At 42.3% G+C, this 23,860-nt stretch overlaps 3 protein-coding genes across 12 annotated transcripts in view; all 3 read right to left on the reverse strand.

Annotated features, from left to right (window-relative positions):
* vit (vitrin) overlaps nt 1-3,921 on the reverse strand; it is a 32,549-nt gene extending 28,628 nt beyond the window's left edge. For 5 of the 9 annotated variants that reach the window (XM_080782755.1, XM_080782760.1, XM_080782758.1 and 2 more), the window contains exon 1: nt 2,750-3,024. The gene's annotated coding sequence lies outside the window, so the exon portion shown is untranslated. Of the gene's footprint in view, nt 1-2,749; nt 3,025-3,903 lie in introns of those variants that run through there. The other 4 variants (XM_080782761.1, XM_080782757.1, XM_080782753.1 and 1 more) reach the window with 2 other exon arrangements.
* A 71-nt stretch (nt 3,922-3,992) lies between these two features.
* LOC308328698 (visual pigment-like receptor peropsin) lies at nt 3,993-13,379 on the reverse strand (the record flags this gene model as incomplete). The annotated part of the gene is made up of 6 exons (XM_080782764.1): nt 3,993-4,708; nt 4,896-5,119; nt 6,312-6,416; nt 8,127-8,226; nt 11,407-11,612; nt 13,241-13,379. The coding sequence occupies 6 exons, from the start codon at nt 13,377-13,379 to the stop codon at nt 4,253-4,255; spliced, it is 1,230 nt and encodes a 409-aa protein (XP_080638890.1). The 3' UTR covers nt 3,993-4,252.
* A 1,180-nt stretch (nt 13,380-14,559) lies between these two features.
* The window catches only part of LOC308328697 (spastin-like), a 175,567-nt gene continuing 166,266 nt past the window's right edge, over nt 14,560-23,860 (reverse strand). The window contains exon 18 of one of the 2 annotated variants that reach the window (XR_013965323.1): nt 14,560-14,706. The gene's annotated coding sequence lies outside the window, so the exon portion shown is untranslated. Of the gene's footprint in view, nt 14,707-14,845; nt 14,937-23,860 lie in introns of those variants that run through there. The other variant, XR_013965324.1, reaches the window with a different exon arrangement.

Genomic DNA, 23,860 nt, shown 5'->3' on the forward strand with positions numbered 1-23,860 from the left:
TGTCATGATATGCCAGGCCTTCCACACACTCACTACTTATCATAAATCACAACATGGGAGGGGACATACAATACCCGTACTTAGCTTGAAAAATTAGGGTCATCCCAATGTTCCCCTGGTTCTATGTTTCCCACTTACCTTAGGGTTAGGGTTTAGGGAAGCGGGGAACATGGATACACTCGCTTTGAAAACACCTGTTCTGAGCATTAGACCGACAAATTTATGGGGTTTGCCAGTTTGCTTTAGTTTTCCATCATGAGTTCTTTGGGAATTCCCAACAGTGCATCTCTCCTACCAAAGTAGGGATGCTGCTGATCAAGTACTGCATGCCCTGACGCCTAACTGTACCTCATGGTGCGATCAAATAACTGATTTACAATTTGTTATTGTCGGCAAACAACACTGTCGTAAGTATAAATTGGGCTTAAGTGAATGCACATTTACTTGCGAACATCTGTAACAAATTAGTACAACCAACCAGCATAATGTTTTAAAGGCCTCACTAGCAAAAGTAGGTGACACACTCAGTGCATGCTTAAGCTGAAAAATTGACTAAAGGTCCTTGCACACTGCTGTGTGTTTTTCTGATTTTTAACAGAGTTTTTTGTTTTCCGAAAAACACTTCCAGTCTGCAAAGACCTTAAAGCGAGATTTATCAGACTGACAAAGAGTACGACCTTGCTAGTAAAATATCTGTGGTAGCATGACACAGTACATGTTTTTCTGTTTTCATGCATTCTCCTGTCCATCACCTGGTATTATATTCTTTGATTTGATTGCGTCTTCGTAAAGTTTTTTCAAGCTGCCTCGGTCACTTTTACAATACCCAAGCTCTCAGACATATCACATGGTTTGGGTACCAACATTCTCACTACACCATTTGACCATTACATCAGTGGATTGTGTGAAACAAACTAAAAGCAGTTCTGCACAAACACATATTGTGTTGGGTCTCGTCTCCTGTTGCATAGTGTGGCAGATACATGGAGGTTTTCCCCTAACCAACAGAAATGTGATACTGTATACTGGAATCCTCCAATGTTTTCCATTGAAAGGCTGTTAAAGGTGTCTAGTGATAAGATAAATAATGATAAAGCACAGCAGCTGCGGTGCAAACACGATGTGTATAGTAGCTGTCTAGGCCCATTTCTAAGCTCGCCACACAATAGATTCACAAAGCATGAACAGACCACACACAACCTGCTGCTACTGTACACTGGTGTGCAGGTACACTACACAGTAAAATCCTGAGGGTTCATTTCACCCCGACAGTGAAAAAATGTAACCAGAATTTAGCCGTGCACATGCACAGTAAACTCATTGGGGTTAATTTATCCATTTATAACTCAAGAGTGCACAAATGTAACCAATCTGATAACTTTTGTGGTATTCGCTGACAAGTAATTAGCAGATAAATATAGATTCAAAGTGGTAGGCCTATGTGGTATCAATTCACCCCTGATCTTTCCAGCAAAGTTGGTGACCATCAATCATGGTGAAGAAGAAGAACCGGATATAATCCACGGATGTCCCTTCACACAGAAAATGACCATAATTCATGTTGGCAGTGGTGTAGTGCAAACACATTCCTTGTTCTATAGAGCCAGGCATCAAATGAACGGAGGGATATTGGATAAAATGGATGCATGGGCCAATATCAAGACCAGCTGTGAGCCTGGTTTTACGGTCTCTGAATGACGACATGGGTGGTTTTAAAGCAGCAATTTACCCACGCCCAGCACCAAAGAAGTGGCCAGGTAGTGGTAAATTCCAACATTTACAGGTGTTAAAAGTGTCCTTAAAGCACATTTAAGCGTGCCAAGTGCTGTAGAAACAAGCCAAGAAGATAGACCAATGGAGGAGATCAGAGGCAAAGGAGAGCCAACATGTCTCTACAAGGTCATTTCCAGTCTTGTGCATTTCATATCCCAGCTCTGCTGAGGCACACTTGTTTGTTTATGGAGTGCAGAACATACTGAATTACTTTAATTCTTGGCTATGTCTTTCATGCAAGTCAGAGCTTGTGTAGGGCAGGCTATTACTGGACATACAACCACAACCAAAATAATAATCCCTACTTCTCAACCACACAATGAAATAATTAAGAAAAAACAATAATAATCTAAATAAAATGAAATAAAAAATATTTTATGGAATATAAATAAGCAGCTGCTACTAATAACCACAGACATGAAAACATAGCTTTGAAAGGATTTCAACCATCCATCACACTGTTCACACATCATGAGGGGGAAGGCTATGGTATGATGACTAGCGCTTCACAACCTTCACTTCCAAAACTTGTTTCAGTCAAATCAATTGAGAAAGGAAAGGGGGAGGCTGCGGCAGCTCAGACAGGCTGAGCAAACAGGTCAAGTCCGTATAATAGTGGTGGTGCTGCATGCAGTATTGACATAATGAATCCGCTTAATGTCTAAACTAAAGTAAAACCAATTACATCTTCACGAGTATGAGGATTTAGCCTACGTGAATCAAAATAAGCAAAATACTTATTGGAAATCAAAAGTAGGCTTTACCATAGGCTACACATTTAAGTTATAAAGATTTCCCACCAAATACAACAAGACAGCTCCAGCATGCAATTCGAATTCGGTGTGGATCCACACCGAGTCGTGACGCACAGTAGCCTATTCCTATTGCAAAAACAGAACCTGTTACATGTCTTGTCATTCCCCCGTTTCCACACACGCTAGTATGTTTACAGTAACAGAACAGATGGAGCACTTACCTGCGACAGAATTAATTCCAAAGCAAGAATCCCCAGCGGAAATGTCAGTATATAACCTGGTTCATTGGGGAAACAATCCTGGATCAGCGGGCACGCGTGAATAAGCCAATCAACTTCCACCTGGACGTTAGGAGGTTAGGACTGCATGATGGAGTTATGTGGGAGCTTTGGCTCATTAAAAGTGGAGAAGAAGGAACGGGACGGGGCCAGAGCATACCCCCCTTCAGCCCGTCCCACTCCTAGCACTGCAGAATGTTTCCAACGGCATGCATGCACAGAGCAACAGCCCCCAAGGCACGCAGTTAGAAGAGATGCTATTGCTCGTGTCATCCTCCGACATTCCGGTGCAAGCACTGCATGTGAACTTGTCAGCATCTTTTTTTGTGTGTTTGACGTATTACCTTTGCAATAATATTTAGCAGGCAATTTAATCATAACAGCGTGAGCGTGCGTCATAATTCTGATCTGAGTGAATGCGGGCTACTACTAGTCATGTCTGCCATTGCCTGGAATCTACTGCGACAGGTCAGGATGAATAATGCACGTTGAATGCCATGTAACACGTTTCTGGTGTGATTGCTGGTGCATGGTTGCTAGTCGGAAGGAGCTCGAGCTGGTTGAAAAAAACAACTAATCGGGAATGACACGTTTTCACACTGACTTGAATAATTACTCCTCCTCCACCACCTCCTCACTGCGGCTGCCACAAACAAACCAATCAACACCTAATTGGGAAAGTGATCAACTTTCACTGTGTGTGCGCGTGTGTGAGCGCGCGCGCACGGGGAACTGTACAAGTGACATGTCAATGGCCTGTGCAGACAGCACACACGGTTGTGCTATTATAGACTGTGGATGGAAGCGGTGTTGAGGCTGCCTGCCATTTTGATTTAATGGTCTTAAGTGGCTCTGTAAAAGACTCCATTGTGCCTGCAAAATGCAAATGTGAATTAAGGCTGACTCAGGAACTCTAGAGATTATATTTTCATGCCTCAAGTAAGTAATTGGCCCATTGACATTGTCAGATTGTCTGCTTTTTCAAAATAGCTCAATTTTCTTTCAACAGGCTCCTCAGTTTGTTGTAGTTGTTAGTTTAACCCCCACCCCCCACCCCACAGAGTTTGCTGTAGATGTTAGAACCATGCATTCTCTACCTTTGCCTTTCAGATGACCAATGTGGAGATGTTGCGTCTTTGGGTTCTTTGACTGTTTCGGACTGGCTCGATCAGTGCAGGAAGGATGTGAAAATCAAGAACATTATTTTATTGACAATATTAACCACATTCTATCATAATGGGTAATCACAATATGCATATTGCTTTTTGTTTTTGAGTCTTTCCTTTTTCTGTCTCCTTATGGAAGAAAAACAATGGAGCTTGCACAAAAAATAACAAATTCCACCCACTGTTTTACACCTGTAAACCTGTATGATTCTGATCTCTGCCTACAGTGGTTTCATTCAAGTAATAAAGTAATAAGTAAGCAGTGAATGCAGAGTTGCCATCAGAGTCTGTCACACAGGTACTCTGATGTTTCAATGTGTGATGGCATATCGATGTCAAAGACCTCAGATGGTGGCGTCTCTGGAGGGCTGTTGACCCCCGAGTCGCTATCAGGAGCCTGTTGGATCAGGTCCCCCGTTGCATGTTTTGCCTCGTTCTCCTGGACAGGCGGTGGTGCTGAAGGGCTTTCGGCCTTGGGCTTGAGTTCTTTGAAGTTTTGCAGGCGCACCACGTCCCTGTTCTCTCGGATGCATGGCAGCAGCACGGCCACATCCTTTCGGAACTTGGAGCTCATGCCAAAGTAGATGATCGGGTTGTAGAAGCTGGCCGACTTGGCGAAGAGGCGGGTGAGGATGCTTGTGGTGCCGGGCACGTGGAAGCCCCATGCGGACCACATTGACACCACGGCATAAGGCGACCAGGCCAAGATGAACGCTGTACAAATGACGATGGACACCTGGAAGAAGAACAAAAAGGAAGAATGGGAGAGCCGATATGTTACTGTTCAGGGCACTTTAAAGATGACAGAGTTACATTTTCTTACTCTTCCTTTACTTGTTTACATTCCAAAGGGCTCTGACATTAAAGACACACTGGAGAAGTGCAATAGGTCCGTATGTCTCATGCACGCACAGTGTACGTACCCGGGTAACATCTCTCTCCACCTTCCTTTGGCGTTGGGTTAGGTAACCATCAGCGGACATGGCGTTGGTGCTTTTCACCGTGTTGATGATGGACACGTAGGAGAAGAACATGACCACCACAGGGACGCAGAAGCAGGAGATAAGGATGGAGATGATGTAAGACTTGTAGATGGTGGAGTAATTGGCTTTGGACCAGTCCACCTCACAGGTGCCATAGCCTCGGTCTGTGGAGAAATTGAATAAGGTAGATCAGGTGTGTCTAAACCTTTTTACAAATGGGGCCATATTAGAAAATATTAAAACACCAAAGGGCCAACTACATCTCCTCGACTGACATAATGTGCCTTTGGACGATAACAAAGTCACATACTGTACATCTCATCGCATCTCATTTAAACGATTTTATGTAACTATCATCATCAATGTCTTTTGTTAGGTGTGCTGTGAACAAAACACAAAAATAACTCAGCCTTTTTTCAGCCTTATTTCAAAAATAGCCTTTTTTTAAGGAACAAGGAATCGTGACAAATTATACTCTGGAAAATGCCCAGATTAATTAAAAAAACTTAAAAATGTTGGGGTAAAACAATTCTGGTATGAAGCAGAGGGCCGTATAAAAGCGTAGCGTTGTTTTCAGTCAACTACCTCCCCTCCCAGTTGGGGAATGACATTTAAATCACTGTGGCAATTCCTCGTTGACACTGTGAATCTATTCATTCAGTTGAATTGCTGATGAAATGCTATTGTCTCGTTGTCTTTGTGAATAACTACAGTAGTGAGGGGTGGCGTAGAATGTTATTTAGATAGCATGTTGTATTTTATTTAAACAGATGTTGGGTTCAATGTTTACCTGGTATCCTAGTTTCTTTGAGGCGCTACATTGTCCTCTCCGCACTTTACTTGTGTGACTATTCACAGTGTAAACACTGTTTGTTAACTAGGGTTCATGCTTGTAAGTCACTCTGGATAAAAGCGTCTGCTAAATTGTAAGTATATATATATAAAATGTGATAATCTATACTTATTTACATGTTTTTGTAAACGTTTCAGCCCGTGACCCAAAACAGAAATTAGATATTCGCCCGGGACCCAAACTAACGACAAATTGACAATAGCAGATTGGTTATTTTCACTACTTCTTAAATATCTGTTCTAATTTATGGAATTCCTTTGATTTGTCTTTCATTTTTTCATGACATCACTGAAAAGAAAACTTTGGATGAAAAAAAAAAACTAGGGGACCCGACCGCTGTTTGGGAAACAATGTATTAGATCAGTGGTTCCCAAACTGTGGTGCATGCACCCCTTGTGACGCCTTCTAGGGGGTGCATGACATGAAAAGGCTAATGGTGGTGCTATGGTTTTATTTTAAATTATTGTATTAGAGAATGGCTGATGTATGAGGAGTGAACAGACCTGTGTAGCTCCCCCAGCCCAGCAGGGGCGCTACCGACCAGAATAGTGCCCCGTTCCAGATGCACATCAACGACACAGCAATGGTGTTCGTGCTGATAAGGTGAGCTGTAAATACACAACAATAATCTCAATCAATCAATTTCATCCATTATATAAAATAACTTATTTGAATAAAACAGATATAGATTTTGTTCAAATCAATGCAACGCGTTGTGAGCTTGCAGAACGGTTACTTTCGCAATTCTTTTGTACTATTGTACAATTAAATATAAAGTAGGGCTGAAGTGGTTAGTCAATAACCATGCTAATCAATTGGTCGACTATAAAATCTATACAAATATTTACATTATTTTGCATCAATTAAATAATATCATGTATATGTATATATTTAAAAATGACTGCTTCTTTGAGTAATAAAAAAATACTCAATAAAATAAAAGCTAAGAAATTGAGCAAAGAAATAAGCTAAGAAAATTATCGATAGTTGCAGCCCTAGATACTGTAGTGTTCACATGAATATGATGTGATGTGATCTGATGTATAGCTTCTAGTTCCATTTAAATGTTTGCCCTGTATGGGCTGTTGAAGTGCTTTGCTTGGCTAAATGTTATCATTATGACAAAACATAGCACAGGAAAAGTGAGAGGCACTTTAAACATTCTTTCCTAGTTATGAATGTCAGATTGTGACATTTATTGAACAATGAGTACTTTTCTAGTCCTGACGGCCTTCATGAATCACTTTGACTGAAAAGAACCTCTGTTGACAGAGTACTCACAACTTTGTATTCAGTAGAGGGAAAACAAATAAAAATAAAAATCAAGTGGGCTGATCTATTTTCAGGTCTTTATCTTGATATATCAATAACTCCTGTGTGAATAAAGACAAGCAATATGCCCTTATTTGTTTTTTAGTGTTAACCCAGCACGAAGCCACGTTTCTGCTTTGAAACGTGTACAGGGAACATATAAATAGGACATATTCATTTAATTTCCAAGCTTAATCACTTAACTTAACCACATAAAATATATAAATTATATAAAAATAAATTGCTGATCTACAAGCTCCGAACATACCTCAGAGAAAATGTTTGTTTTTATTGTCGCCTACAATGACATGCCCAGAATTAGGTTGCCAGGTCTAAAGTGGTTAATTTTCTAATTAATTATCTTGATTTGTTTATTTAGTTTACAAATACAGGTCAATCTTAGGTTCACGCTATTAAACGGATACAAATGTCAGGGAAGGAATTATTAAATTAGTTAAAAAATCTAGCTTCCATTGATTAAAGCTAGAAGCTGACAAAACAAACACACTATATAGTTTATATAGGTAAGTTTATGTAGTTGTGTTTTATGAACAACCACAAACACAATAAAACGTGCACGACTGGCTGAAAACAGAGGCACTTACTCTAGCTAATTTCCATGCAATTAAGACATTCTTCAACATCATTGCACCTAAAATAGCAAACCTCACCTCACATTAACTTAATGACATGTTATGGTGAAATGTAAATGAAATTACCGGAGTCAAGCAGTAGTTATTCTCAAAAACTCAAGTCACTAATAAGCTTTCATTACCTAGGGGAAAAAAACACTTTTTTGTCAGATAAGAGCTAGCTACTGGAATGTTAGGAAGGCAGAGACGCCAGCCTGATGCACTTTTTACATTGTCTCAGAGCAAGTCTAAAGTCATCGTCTATACATCGTCTGACTGCGACGTCTAAAAAATGCTACATTATGCATACCATGATGTGTTTTTTTGTATTCTTTATCGTTGTTTTTGGCCGTACAGCAAAGTCTCAACTCTAACCTCTGTTTGGGTGGCATCCCTTGATGTATCTCGTGACACTGATAACGGTCAAGGTGTTGATGCTTGCAAGGCCAAAGAGCAAGGTGAGGAAGCCGTCTATCTGGAAGGAAACAAGAAGATCATTAAAAGATCTTCTTTAAATGGGTTTGCGCATCACTCCATGGTAAAGGGAATGTCCGGAGGAAGCCAAGCTTCTGGGGAAGAAGCCAATGATTGCCTAATTGTCCCGTCCTCTGTTTGTGGATTGCATTGACCATATCAGATGGCGACACAATAGCTTAAAGTCTTTTCCCTACAGTTAGCTGATATGTTCCAGATCCAGGGCATTTCCTATTCTCTGCATGGCAGTTGTTTCATCCTGGAGAAACGGCACCAGGAAAAAACATGACTGGGACTTCACCCTGTCAGGAAGCACCAACGCATACTTAATAATGAAAATGAAAGAAAATAAACGCATAAATAAAAGTAAACAAAGCATAAAAGTCTGCTGAATTCAGACGAGGAAGTGGTTCTCATGTCTCGTTTTGTGTTTGCACATACAAATCCTGAATGGGATGATGGATGAATGTCCTGCTGTGCTCCAGTCTGGTCACTGTGGAGCACAGAGGATCCATGCTGGAACGGGGTTAGGGAGGGACAAAGGCCACGGCCTTCCTTGATCTCCTTGAGGATCTAATCCCATTAAAATCAATAAACGTAGTTTTTCACTCACTGCCACATTATCTTCAATAGTTTTATGCCCATATTCACACTAAGGAAACCCACCCCCCGAGCAAGATGCCTGCCATGTTTTTTTTTCTTTTTTTTTCTCGTTCTTCTTCAAATAAGGGACAAGATTACTTAAAGATGTCTGGTCCTCTGAAGCAATCAGCCTCTCTGCCTATATCCCACAATTCAATGCACATGTACTGTAGCATATTGCTTCACCAATTTCTCAGTTTGAACGTGTAAAAAGGATGTGGTCATTCTTAATTTGGACACGTAGCTGAATCAAATGACCTGAAGACAATTTTATTTCTCCTTTCATAAAGATGAAAAGGGGACAATTAGGATGCCTCCTCTACTCAATGATGACCGGTCCGGTCGCATAGTGTGAAGAGCACAGGGGTCTGGCCCAGCCTGGCCCAGCTTCACACCACGTGTATGTTCATGTTCCGTCATGCTGCTGCAGTAATCTGCTAATGCTTCTCACATGCCTGTCTCGTTCACACACCGTGTTTCTTTTTTTAAACAGCTATTTCTGCCACCTCTTACGTTTTACTATGTCCACGCCTGTTCTCCCTCTCACACCTTCTACCCACTTTTCTCTCTCGTGGGAGGTGGGTTTACTACTATCTCAATCCCCCCCCCCCAACAAAAAAAAACAATATAAAAAACCAAGAAGACAGATAGGATAACTGAGCGATGAGATCACCCGCTTCGTAAGCATACCTGCAGCGGCACTCTCCAGATTACAGGGTCTCTGCTTGGGAGACTGAAGCCGTTATTGTTACTCCAATGTTTTCCTGTGACTCCACAGAGACTTTTCTCATAGGTGCACGGATATCAGGGTTTCCACCACAGGCTTGCCTTGAGCAAGAAAAATAAGCTGTAAAAATTCCGAGGGGAAGTATGGCAACTATTTCAATGCAAGCTAGGGAAAGGCCTTGGGAGGAGGCAAAACATACATGACTATGGTGTCCTCTGCAATGCATGCAAAAAAGTTGTCCATATGGCTTTCCACATCTTATCTCTACGTGCATATGGACTTTTCAGTATACCCACTAAGAGCATTAATGTTGACAGCATGTTAGGAAGTGACCAAGTGAATCTCGAAGCACTTGTACATTCACCTATTTCTCAACTCTCCCTCCCCTGGCGCTAATGAATTATATCATCAATCATGTCATTTATCAAAATCACATTCAGTTAAAAAAGGAAATCATATGTGCATTAAGTGAGGGCACCTTTTATGCATGTGCTCAGTGGTGAAGATGTATTTTTTGATCCACATGATGTCACACAAAGACGTTGCCTGATATCATTTGCCATTGACTTGGCCTAAAGGTTTGTAACTTTGTACGGGACAAAATTAGTCATAAAAGGTCAAATAGACTTGGCCACACACATGACATCAAATGCAGACATTGGAGGGGTTAGCGCCCCTCAAAAAGGTCAGTGCATTAATCCCCATCATTGTAGCCAAGTCAAGTGCAAGTGTCTGTCTGCCTGTCGGCGTATCTAAGCTATGACATTTATTTTATATTTACTTATTATGATGATACGCCTGTTCTTTGTTAGGAGCAGCAGCAGGACAAGTGTCTCATAACTAAATAAAGACCAAACTCTAATATGTACAGGAATTTCTGGAGTGGCTTAAATCACAGTGACCGCAACATAAACATTCTCTAATGTCGTTCATTATTTCACAGAAGTCATTTTGGAGTCATTTAAGATTTAGAAATCCATTGTTAATGTTTTGAATGGATGAATAAATTGCGGCGCTCAACAGATAATGCTCCACAAACACTCAACATTCAATCCTTCTTAGTCCTTAACATCATTTAAATGTCTGTCTGTGTTTGTGGAGCATTATATTGCAGGCAGGCCTTCTATTAATCTGTCAAAATAAACATTTCAGACCTGCACTTTGTAGTTATTATTATAATAATCAATGATCATCTAGTATAATGGCTGTTTAGTGCTAGGGTGTCTTTTCCCTTCAGTGTTCAACATATTTATTTTTCTTATTTCAATATAGCAGTCATAGTAGCCTACATTTGTACGGTCTGTGTACACTAGTAATAGTTATAATACAAACACCCAGTTGTATGCTGATTATGTCAAATTAACTGAAAGGACTTTGTTCACTGGACTACAATGTAAAAACATAAGACTCTTTATAAAAGTATGTAATAAACGTAAACTCTGCAATTCTTATTAGTTGCCTACTCAGGTCTACTGTATGCAGGTGCCATGCCTCTCTCAGAGCGTTTCACCATTTCAAGGGGCCCACAGCAGTAATCTGATTAGAGATTTAACCTCCAGACCACATGGCTACTAGCATAATCCCTCGCGCAAACATACACTTTGCTGTAAGACTTCCTCCTCTTTTCTTTTCCAGTACCTCATTAATTGGGTTCAGTCAAAGTAATCAGCCAATGGATTCCCTCCAGTCCCCTTTGCAAGTTACAGTGTGCACAAATGCCACTTGGTTCCGTACAATTACTTCTGAGTAATACTTCTACACAGACATGTTCTAACATCTGAAAATGCATTTAAAGTTCTGGATGAATTTTACCTGGCATGTCCAGATCCATCTGACCAAGTAGCCATCGTCCTTTAAGATGTTGAATATCTCCAGAATCCCTCTAGAATAGCCAAACACTGAGATACTGGCGTCAGAGATTGCTAGGTTCAATGTGAGGAAATCTGTTGGCTGAAGTGAGTTCCTCTGTCTGTACAGGACGAAGATAACCAAACTGTTCCCAAACCAAGACAGCCAGCCTGAGGAGAAGTAAACACATATATGCATCAGTGACTATACTTCCTCACTTCTATACAGTGACCTCATAATAGTATTGATACATTCACATTTAACAATTAAACAGGATTTTAGTGTTTAGGAGTTTTCTCACCGAAAAGCGCAAAAGCATGCGGGACCTTTAAGGTGTTTGCAGACTGATGTTTGCAGCAGTCTGCACACTGGTCAGAAATTCGCTCCCAATATCGGAGCGAATTTCGGAGGACGTAAAAAAAAGAAACCTCACTTTGTGCCAATCACTTTAGCACACGAATATTTTGTGCGTTCTTTCGGACCGGGGTCGATTTTGATCAGTTTTTCAGTTTTTTGGGGTGTTGGTGACAGACTGACAGCTAGTGATAGCGTACTACTCTGAAAACCTAGCGAAAAAACGCACCAGTGTGCAACCACCTTAACCCTAATGGAAATACTACACTTCCATTGTCCGATATGTACACTCATTGATGACTCCTCCTGACAATAACACTAAATGGAATATCTAAAATCAACCTAAAAACACTGCAAAATCAGTTTAAATATATGTGGTTACTGTGGAAAATAACTTCCCGACTCATTAGTTGACAGAGCAAAAGGGAACTGTGACAATAGATGATGTAACAGCTGTGTATTGGCCTTCAAGAACATTGGGGACAATGGTTGTTTTTGTTATTGACTCCTCAACAATGTGTGACTCCTACTTGCCAGTAATCGCTCATCAAAATTGTAAGAGGGAAAGTATTTTATATGTTCCATGGTGGAATTGTCTGGATGTCTGGATGTTTGTGGTAAAGCAGAGTAGACACAATTTCTACACAGTACAGAGTCCAATCTGGAGTGTTTATTGAACTTGGAGAGTGTACAATAACAATTGGAGCTGGATATTTTAGGTCTACAGTATCTGCAAGTCATACGAATAAACGTGCAAAAACAAATCAAAACTAGAACTGCACTCTGTCGAGTGCCTACTTGCGCAAGCAGCTCAAGTACTGTCGACCGCTACGAACTTTCAAATCTCAGCCTCTCTGTAAAACATTGAAATTAAATACTAAAGTAGGGTTATAACTGGCTGTCAATGGTGACGTAATTACGATATGTTTCAATATTGGTTGGGCAACAGGTAACGTAAACGTATACATGTATACAAGTTGTAAGTTGAAAGTACTATACTGTGGTTGGCTGGCTTTTTTATGCGTATGCTCGGAGGTATATATACTGATGTTGATGGCGACGTAATTAAGATATGTATCAATGCCGAGTTATAAGTGGCTTTTGATGGTGTTTCAGATTACATACATACAGACATTACCTTTAATTCACCCGACACCGAAACATATCCTAATTACGTCACCATCGACAGCCCGTTATAACCCGACATTGAAACATATCCTAATTACGTCACCATCAACATCAGTTTATATACCTCCGAGCATACGCACATTCGTACCAGCACGTCCACAATACTTGCATGCTCTGCTTGCGCAAGTAATGACCACAAGATTCACACAGCCATACCATGCCGTGAAAGGATGTCTAACTACTGTAATAATCCTAGCAATGTTAGTGACACAGATAAACAATACAAACTAAACCGTATAAAGCCAACAAGACTTACCTAGCACTAAAAGATAGACTCCAATGATGGTCTCTCCTTGTTCTGACAGAGGAGTCTCTATGTGCAGATTGGTAAGGTTATTATTCCTCCATGGAATATTGGCAACCTTTAGAAGAGGAGGTTTTAATATGATTTCCATGGCCTAAATAAATATTGCTGCCAATAAGGCATGAATCGTTGCTTCGGCGCTCTCTATTCTGCGATCAGTGGACACTGCTGCATATCTATTAGCAAGGACGACCAGTCAGCTACTCTTAAATCCAGCTTAGATGCACTCGTTAATGCCTCACAACTCACCGTCAGCTTTTGTAATCCCACGGATGTCTTAATGACTAATCAGATATTTTTCTCATCAGAAGTTCTTCTCTAAAAGATGATATTTGACCTATTTGAATGTTCAACAGTGTGGATTGTGGAAACAATGGAGATATGTTCTTGATAATCATTGTTTAACAACCAGTCCTGGGGCCTGTGCTGTCAAAAACATATGCTGAAAAACATTAACATAAAACATGCTGTGTATACTGACTAACTATTTGTTTATAGACATAGAACTGGCTACTTCAAACAATTAATGTTCAACTTGCACAGTTTTCATCAGATGTCGCAGTCATATTGTCTGCTAACAATTTGCATTACATTAACAAATTCCTTTGCAATTTGCTGCATCACAGAGGAACCAGTAGTGCCTCTAAGGTACATTTCTCCCAGGAGATGTGTTCTAGTTTTCTCGTAATCACTTCCATTTACTTGGGGCCCCTGCACATGCTCACTGTAGCTCCATCATCTTGATTACTATGAACCTAAATATCCACATGTGGAAATTGCAGCCAATGCTGGGAGTGGGAGTGTCCGAAACCTAAGCGATGATTAAGTGTGTGTGAGCTGGTATGTACAATAATTTTGATAAGAGTATCAGAGCATGCCAGAAGAATCTGGTATAGAAAGGGAGACAAGCACACGGAAGCCTCTTCAAAACACTCTGTAAAAACCCAGTGCTGAGCTCTCCCATGATATATTACATCAAAAATAAATACATGACAAGCTACTGTACAGTCACTTACTGCAGGGAGAGAAATTATTCCGGACCTCTCCAGTCCACCCTGTGTTGGTCAAACTCATTTGATTAGAATCTTTTGTTCTATTTACTATATTTACTATCATACACACTCTCTCCGTCCCACAAACACAGTGAGGTTCTCTGTGGTAACACACCATCCAATGGGGTAACCTGAACTCCCCCCCCCCCCCCCCCACACACACACACACACACACACACAGTCTGCATGTAGATCACAGTGTTCACCTTGTTTCCCTGCCCCAGCCACCACAGAGCGTCTCTGCTGGCCCTCAGGATGTGGAGGGAAAGGGCTGTGGTGCCGCTGCCAGATGCCTCTGGCTCTTGGCGGTGCTTCCGAGCCCCTCCTCGTCAAACCCTTCCTTTGAGCCCCAGAGAGAGAGAGAGTCTGCAGAGAGAGGGAGAGCTGTGGTTGGTGCAGTGAACCTCTGACCCCAACTGTCACCCATCCAGGAGAAAACACTGCTCCCAGTCAGCACATAATATACCCCACCTTCCACGTCTATCTAGGCTTCACCCTCAGACACCACGCGACACGGCTCCGGTTCTGCCAGTGATCCCCGCGTGTGCTGCCCGTAGAGACAGAGGGTGGTTTTCTGACGCAGCTGCGGTAGGTTTCTGCTGGTCAGAGTGGATAATGTGATAATGGTTTTGGGAGGCGATGCACAGCAGCCTATATAAAGATGCACACATGGCATAATATTGCAGCTCACATGGTGTATGCAAAGTGACTTATTTCAATCTTTTTTTTTTCTCTTCGCCCTGATTGTTTGTATAATCCCTGTCATTGCCAACTCCTACTGTGTGGTCTGGGGAGGGCGTAGAACAACCACACATCTCTTCTTCGAGTCACGAGACGCTTCTTTTCACCTGACACTGACAGTGCAGAGCAACACAGAGAGGATGTAACGCAGTATGCGGACGGAAATGCTATCGCTCCTGGCTATTTCAGCTGATCAGGCGCCCCCGACCAAAGGAATGCTAGTGCGGTGACAGAGAATACCCTCCCCTGCTGTCTTCCCAGACGTGAACACGGCCAATTGTGTCCATTGGAGCGCCCAGCCAAGCCAAAGGCATCTAACCCCAGTCACCACTCACCAGGGTGGGCAGGCACTTCACCCTGTATCACCTGGATGCTCTCATGAATAATCTTATTAGGAATGTCAGCCTTTGTCAATGAAAGTGAAGAGATTAGTGCGTGCGTTGCAAGCTAAGTATTGACAGTAGTCATCATGCTGTCAGTGTTAAGGACAGTTGTCTGTGAGATTACACCATCGCTAAACAGAGAGGCCAAAGGCCACAGGGAGGTTGCACATCGGACAGGTGCAGACTCACAGCAAACTGTGAAAACATCTTCTGCCAATGCAGTGAGAGCAACACTCCATCCATTGTTGCAATCAAAGTTTATGCTGCAATCAAGTTCTCTAAACCATAGTACACCATGCAATTATGGTCTATAGTTATGTTTGCACACAAGGTTTATCACTAAACCGACAGTAACACGCAGAGCCACTACAACGTACAATACTCATGTGCAAGGACATCTCCTTTGCCGGAAGGGGTAGCCATGATTGGCATAACTGTCTCCTGTGTATTTTGGCACGTGTGGTTAAAGCGTGGCAATCACACTGCAGCTACAGTAGGCCACTGTACGATCAGACTTATGATTGCCTCTCTAACTAACTCTCTCTCTGTATAGCAAAGCTGGGGATGTGAGGTAAGAAAAACAACAACTCACAGTTCACCAAATGGAAAATCACAGACACAGATGCTATTATGGAGGTGTGTGTTAACGTCCATGAGCTGTCTGAGGGCAACAAAGCTTCTCTTCACAGACGACATAGGCCAGGTCAAGAGACCAATATAGGTTCTCCTTAAAGAGGTTCACTTTCAAAATGGGAGCAATGCTCACATACTCATACGTCCTCTCTCTCTCTCTCTCCCTGTCACTGAGCATGGGCCCTCAAACACACAGGGAGCACTTGTGTAAGTGTTCCACACAGGAATAAGGAAAATGGTTTGCCTGTAACTCCTCTGGGACAAACTGTGCAGGATATTGACAATTGACTAAGCTCTGTGGATGTCCATCATACTCAGTCAGTAGTTTCTTTAACTTTATGCCTATCTACAATCTTGAGATACAGTACCAGGCTGTACAACTCTGCCAAGGAAGCCTGTTTTGAATCTCTGTTAAGGGACATTTTTCCACGCCCCTGGCAATTACTTTATGTTTGCTCATAGATGAATGTGAAAGCTCTAAGCACGTTCCCCACAGCAAGCCTTGTGGATTGAGTATAACGTTCAGTGCACTGCGTGGGCATTTTGGGGTGTAATAAAGAGAATGAGAGATGGGTTTTCATCGCCAATGCTAGTTCTCAGAAATGGAACATTTGCCGCGAGGAACATTCACCTGGTTTACATCTGAAGATGGCACCAATCCAGCATCAAAACCCTATAAATCAGAACCACCTGCCCACACGTTTACACCCAGAGGTCTGGATCTCCAAGCAATAATATTGCCTTTGGTAAATGGGAGCATCACTTGTCATTTCAACAAGGTGCGATTTTCAGCACAATACGTGCATATAGTGTTGATGGTACACTGATACTCAACCTTCACACTGTAGTCTATACCACTGGTTCTCAACATGGGGTCCAGAGATCCACAGGGGTCCTTGAGGAGTTTCCATGGACCAGCTAGAATATTTGATGGTTACAGTATAGGAACCAAGTGGACCCCTACAGGTCTGCAAATCATGAGAGTGTACAAATGGAATGAAATGGACCTTCACTTGTGCACTCTCAGAGTTCCTGGACTTGACCATGTATGGTAGTTTGCCAACGCCTCCACCTCTGTGAAATGTCCATGTTCATTAATGGATCCAGTGGTAAACAGGATATGGAGTTTAACAGCTGGAGTTGATGTTTATACCACTCCAAAGAGTCATGGTATGGCTCTGAGGTTGGATAACTTCTCCTGGCAGGGCATGGGTTGTTGAAATTTAGACCACAGCTCATACAGTGACCTAGCTAAAGGTACAAAGACCGGCCTGTTTTCTTTCTTTCTTTTCTCTTTCCCCTTGCACCAAAACAGTCCCCCCACGTTAGACGTGGTAAACCTGCAGATGCAGGCATCACTGCTCAAAATACTGTCGCTTAGCAAAACAATATTCGACAACAAATGCATGGCCAGATCGAGTTGAACTACCACTGAATCAATTTGAACGTTCATGAAATTGCACGCGGTTAAGGGGATAATTTGAAACGATTATAGCAGGAATGAGAATGGCTGCTTTGTTGCATGAAAGGGCATTCTGCATAATAATCCCAAAATAAACCCATAATAAAGAACACTCGAATAGTGCAGCGGTGAAAACAAACTCTGCATAGCCTAAGGACCAATGTGGATTGGTCTGTGGCTCAGGATCTTTGGCACTGGACCACATACAAACATTTATTTAGGCACCGCTTCCACATTGCAATTTCTCCTCCAGACTCCATGGTTTATTTAAGCAGGTAACTTAGGTCTCATTTAGGGTAGAATACATGACTGTCCCCAAGGGGTCTGCACATCAGCTTTGACATCGAGGGATATCTTGCCAAAATATAAAGTGATTTCCACGAGGAAATGGAAATGTGTAAATTAAGCTAAACATCCTGTTGGCATGTAGACATAATCATGTGTGGACAATAAACACACACACACACACACACACACACACACACACACACACACACACACACACACAACGGTAACCTACATAGCTCAGACTAACATCTGAACATCTAAAGTCTCAAATCCCTGTCCCTTTACCCAAAAACGAACCCTGACTTTAGCCCCCCACCGCATCCCTAACCATAACGACTGAATGCTTACTCCTAATTTGGACCCCGACATGGATATTTACGTAATTGTAAGTCATTTCTTTTTACCACAGACATGACTCTTTTCCTCATGATGACCAAAACAATGGAGTACTTTTGATACTCATCAAGACAGTAAAACACACACACGGAAAGAAACGCACACGTTTGCACTAGCAGTACAATAGCTTCAGTTTCCAGGGCAACTTGCCATCCTCTCTGTCTGGCCAACTTGTTGATGTCTGTGGCATTTACTTCCACATAAGCTCAAGTATGGTATAACTGGCAGCCCTGTATAGTCCTGCTTGGCATGGGCGAGAAGGGAATGGATGGCTGATCCCCTCAGCCCCACTCCTTTGTTTGAGTGAATGGCCTGTGTGCAGACACTAGACACTGGATCCCCTCCTCAGACCCTTTGGGAGCAGAGAGAGGATTAGTGCAATGTCTTCTCTGTGGAGCTGCAGCTGCAGTGGACTAAACCCTGAGTTAGACTTTGTGGTTGTGCACTGTGTCACGCACATAAAATAGTCAATAGCTCACGATGCGCCATGCTGCGATGCACTGTGAGCTTGTTGCGAACGCAATGAGCACTTACTATGAGACCTAGCAGATCATGTCTGTGTGTCCGTGTGTCTGTCTGTCCCGCTATCCAAATATGGAGTGTGTTGCATCAGCAATCACTCAGCTCCATATATGGGCACAAAAGGGGCCAGGTCCACTCAGCTCCATATATGGGCACAAAAGGGGCCAGGTCCACATATACAGTAACAGCGGGAGAGACACACAGACAGACAGGGTCTCAGCTGCGTTCGCTTCCTGCGTTTGCGCGTCTTACTGGTAGATCTGCTATTTACAGCGTGCGACACCGGCCCTCAACTAAGACAAAATGGCGTGTCACCCCCCCCCACCCCCATCTCTCTCCCCATTTCCTGTCAGCCTACTGTAGTATATCCCTAAATAAACAAGAAATGTTCACATAGTGATATTTGTCAGGTGAAAGAAGCGCTGTCTCCGTTGTTTCCATCTCCCTCCCCCCATATTAGTCTGATTATTCTATTTATTATTATTTAATAATTTATTATTTATTTTAGTAATGTGTATGTTTGTGTGTCACAACCTCGCGTGTTTGCGTTCGTTTCCGACGTTCTGTGTATGGTCCAATGACTGTTTTTGATGTGGCTTTGCATTCCTGTCAAATAACTGTACTAGTGCACAACCTGTATTGTGAGGGAGTGTCGGAGAGGAGGAATCTGAGAGAGACTTTCTGTCTGCACATGCATTCGCATCGCTCACATTTGATGCGTTTATTTCGTTGTTTATTTTCCATATGACTGTGTTGTTGTTGCGTGCTGTTGCTGGTGTCAATGTGACTCTTCATGCCGTGCACGTTGATGCATGTGGTTTATTTTCCACATGCCTGGTTGCTGGCGTCAATTTACACATGGCTAGTATTATGTTGAGTCTTCATGCCGTGCAGACGTTGAGTTTGTGACTCTGCATGCCGTGCAGTCGACGGGATGTTATGAGTTGTTGCCAGTGTTGGCAACTGTCTCGACAGAAATAAGCTAACCAACCTCCAAAAACCAGGCAAGCAACTGTGGGTGAAAAACAATCCAAGCTTTGCTGGAAATAAGCGGACTTGGCAACCCTGGAGTCGACTAGGTCGTGAGTTGTCGCGTACATTTCAGGGGCTGTTGTAGGTCAGGTTTCACCTGATAATTTTTATTTTATTTTTTATAATTCTTAGAGTCTGAGTCAATGTTGGCTAAATCAATGCATGGTTAATAAGTCATCAACATTAAAAGCTTTTGTTTGAAAATCAATCACTAAACTTTTGGCTAGAATGTAAAATCAATCTGTTCCTTAAAATGATTTAATAAGGTAAGGTAACTTTGCCCACAAGTGTACTGGATTTCACAGTGTACTTTGGAAAATGGTTGGCAGAGATTAACTGTCAAGTACTGGATACCGCAATTCATACTCTGTGACATAAATGACAATGGAAGTTGGCGTCCACAGATTTGAAGCCGTCACTCAGGATCAATGTCAGATCAAACAAACCATTTCAAATCTCCTTAAAAAGCATGACCCCCGTCGGCAACAGTTAAGTTTTAAACTGTGCGCTTACTGCGCTACATGCCTGCAGGTCAGCCGTTTGCCCCGTGTGTGACGGGAGGGGAGCTGGGGTTCCTAGGGCAGAGCGTGACCTGGACCCTCAGCCTCAAGATGCTAGCTTCACCTGATGATCCATGACACACGCCTGTTTGGGCCTAATTAAAAAGGGATAGGAGTTGTAGGACGTCTCTCAAGCTGATCTGCTGACCGCTGAGTGAACAAGGCATCTGTCTCGGCTAAGCGCTGACCTTGGGCCTCCTCAGGTCAAGACATCACTCGCAGATGTTCAACAAAATATAGTTATCAATGTCTTAGTCAAGCGTATATGGGACTTTGCAGACACAAGGTGAGGCAATAAGGGTCCATCCTCATGGTAGTGAGGAAATCCAATACATTACATTTCTGTGCATCCTAACGGTTCTTGACAAAGCTGTACCAAGGAGATAAAGTCAATACCATTGTTAGTACGTTATTTACTTTACTGTCAGACATTCAAATACAAAGTTTAAAACTTCACAAGAAAAAGGCCTGGCATCTTCCTGACGACATGGGACACATGCCAAGTATTCGCCATCGTGACTCATGTCAGAGTTCCACAACCAGCTGTAGTGCAGATGGCATGAACTGGGCTCCCACCAAAAAATACTAGCCACATGGTATCGTGTTTACACTTTACAATGTATGTGTTTATAGGACAGCTGAGCCCTGCAGATCAAATGGCTTAAAGTGCTGCCTCTTGTGGTATAAATCTGTTCCAGGTGCCAGTTAAATGTACCTACTTCTTGTTTCGTGAGAAATGATATAGAGGACCACTGTATAGAGATACTGTACACCTGTTAAGACTGATCAGAAAGGAAACCCATGACGAAATTCAGAAATCTCATAGATTATGTCTGGCACTGGCAGAATCCTAAAGGTGCAACTCTAGTAGTGAATAATGCTCGATTCCACACTCTCTGTAAGCCATGGTTGCTTGCACCTTGTGTGATGGCTTATTCCATCTCATGTTCAGATTAGCATTCAAGCAAATGGTGCAGCTCTTTGTCCCAGAATTTTCTTATCACTTCATGGTATGACAGGCAACAATGCAGCAAAACACAAAATGTGCCCCCCTAGTCCTCTGCCGCAGTAATTCCCACAAATCCTTTATAAGCACAGGTTGGAAAACGTTAAACGTGTACGGTTTCCCTATCCTTCAGGCATGAATGCCACATCAATTAGCTGTAATACTACCGGGCACATTGCAGACATGGATTTACAGTAATTACCCAGTGATTTGTACAGGATGCTGCAAGGAGATATGCAATTGACACGCAATATTATGCTACTTACATATCAAAATCACCATTTGTAATGCTGAATATACAAGGCGCTCAATCAATCTCACCTCCTGTACACCGTTTATAAAATGAAGGCCTGAAGGGGTTTCAACAGGAAGGTAAAACTACCATTCTCGTTAACATCTTGACTTTTCCTGTGATTCATCTCTCCGCCATGCCTCCTCTATTAAGTCTATGTTTAGCTTTTATTTGCTTATCCTCCATCAGCCATAGTAAACACAAGCCTACAAGAGTTGTAGGCTTGTGTTTACTATGGCTGATGAGTTGGTGCTCTTGGAGAATTAGCACAAAAGGCACCACAACAGAGATGGAAGAAAAACCCAGCACAGGGGTGGTGGGGTGGGGGACGGCGGGCGACTCTGATGCAGTGGATAACAAGACCTCTGTCTAGCAGGTCATGTGACAGGGGTCAGCGTCTGCTCCTTAACAACATGACCCCCAGACAACAGGAGACGGGGGGGAAACAGGACCTGAGTGGTGTCACAGTGAGGCTCCCTCTCTCAGAGCCTGGTCCAGGGCCAAAGTCATGGGTGTCTGAGGAACCCTTCACGTCGTGCCGCTACCTCTGTTAGCACCTCTGTTATTCAGAAATGAATTGTACTGTGTGCGCGGACGGGCACTAAAGCATGTCTATGTTATTGCGTGCACTTCAGGCTGTGTGTGTATGTGTGGGCGCGCGTGTGTGGTCATCAGTGGCGCTATGAGTCACCAGGAGACTGAAGGAGGCAAGGAGCCCCAGGATTGTTCCTGGGCACACAGCCAAGACGGCCTCGCTTTGAAACATTCTAATGGAACTGAACTTCACTGTAGGCTTGTTCCGTCATGATGTCAATAGACTTTGATATCCTGCACACAACGGGCACAAACATGCATTCGTCTTTAGAGAGGTTCCCTAATCGCTCCCAAGCAAATATCTTGCGTGCGACATGATATAAAAGATAGACTGTGTGACTCGCAGAGCATGAAATCCATCGTGACAGAGAATTAAAGTAATTAATTTCTGGTTGGATTGGTGATAAAAAGGTTTGATATTAATTCCATGTGTGTACAAAGAAAAGAAGCGTTCTTCTCCTGTGAGAGTAGCCTATACACAAGATTAAAAATAAAGCTTTCTTCTCCTGTGAGAGTAGCCTATACACAAGATCAACAGTTGAGGCTGTAGATTTGTTTTACAGTCTTTGCTAGATTATATTTACACAGCTGCTGATGCTACAATAAATTCTAAGTGGGGGTTTTTTTTTGGGGGGGGGGGGGGGGGTAGGTCATTTACAAACAAGCCATACGTTGGAGCGTCTCAAATACAGATTGGATAAGAGCTAATACTTGTCAAGGGACAGTGGAAGACAAGACGGTCTTGTTGTTTAACACACTGTAATTCATAATGATTGAGAACCATGACTCTAAATTGGGTCCGGTGATCTGAAGAAACGACTTCAGCGCCAACAGAGAAAACATTCTCAGAGAATGATATCCAAGTGTTCCTATTTCAAGGAGAACAATTTACTTCCTGTTGGCAACGGATACCCGGACAGTTGTCTTTTTCTTTCGGGTTCTGTTTGCAGTAGTGGAAAGTAACATTACTTAACATTTACTTAAAGTAAGTACAATTTTGAGGTATTTGCACTTTACTTGAGTATTTCCACTTTCCAGTACTTTGACTTCTACTCTCAAATGCAGATATTGTACTTTTACTAAATTTATTTGAAAACTTGTGTTACTATTTACTTTGTAGATTTTCATTATTATGACAAAACATACAATAACCACTTCAGCAGTATATACATTTCGGCCAAAGATTTTTATAAACATTTTTTTTTAATACTTTTGTACTTTTACTCGAGTACATTTCGAATTCCGGACTTTTACGCCCTAACCACACCAAAGGCTCACCATGCAACTCCTTGGGTCCAAACGGTTGCAAGGAGTTGCATGGTGACCCTTTGAAGTGGGTTGGGCCATTGAATTCCATGAGTTGAATCACTTGGGACAACTTCGGATGACGTGCGTCAACGTGCAACAGGACGACATGTCACTCCACTGGGACAACGTTAAAACCGTCTGTAACAGAGTAGTTCTACGTTGCAGAATTGATACTATTACTTAAGTAAAACATTTGAGTACTTTCTCCACCACTGTCTGTTTGTACTATATCTAGTCAACTGTAGATGCTTCAGTTGATGTCAAGCCAGGAGGAGTAGTGTTTTCTTTTCTATCCTCCACCTC

Source organism: Protomyctophum bolini (assembly GCF_963924005.1).
Source record: "Protomyctophum bolini genome assembly, chromosome: 14".
Taxonomy (NCBI): domain Eukaryota; kingdom Metazoa; phylum Chordata; class Actinopteri; order Myctophiformes; family Myctophidae; genus Protomyctophum; species Protomyctophum bolini.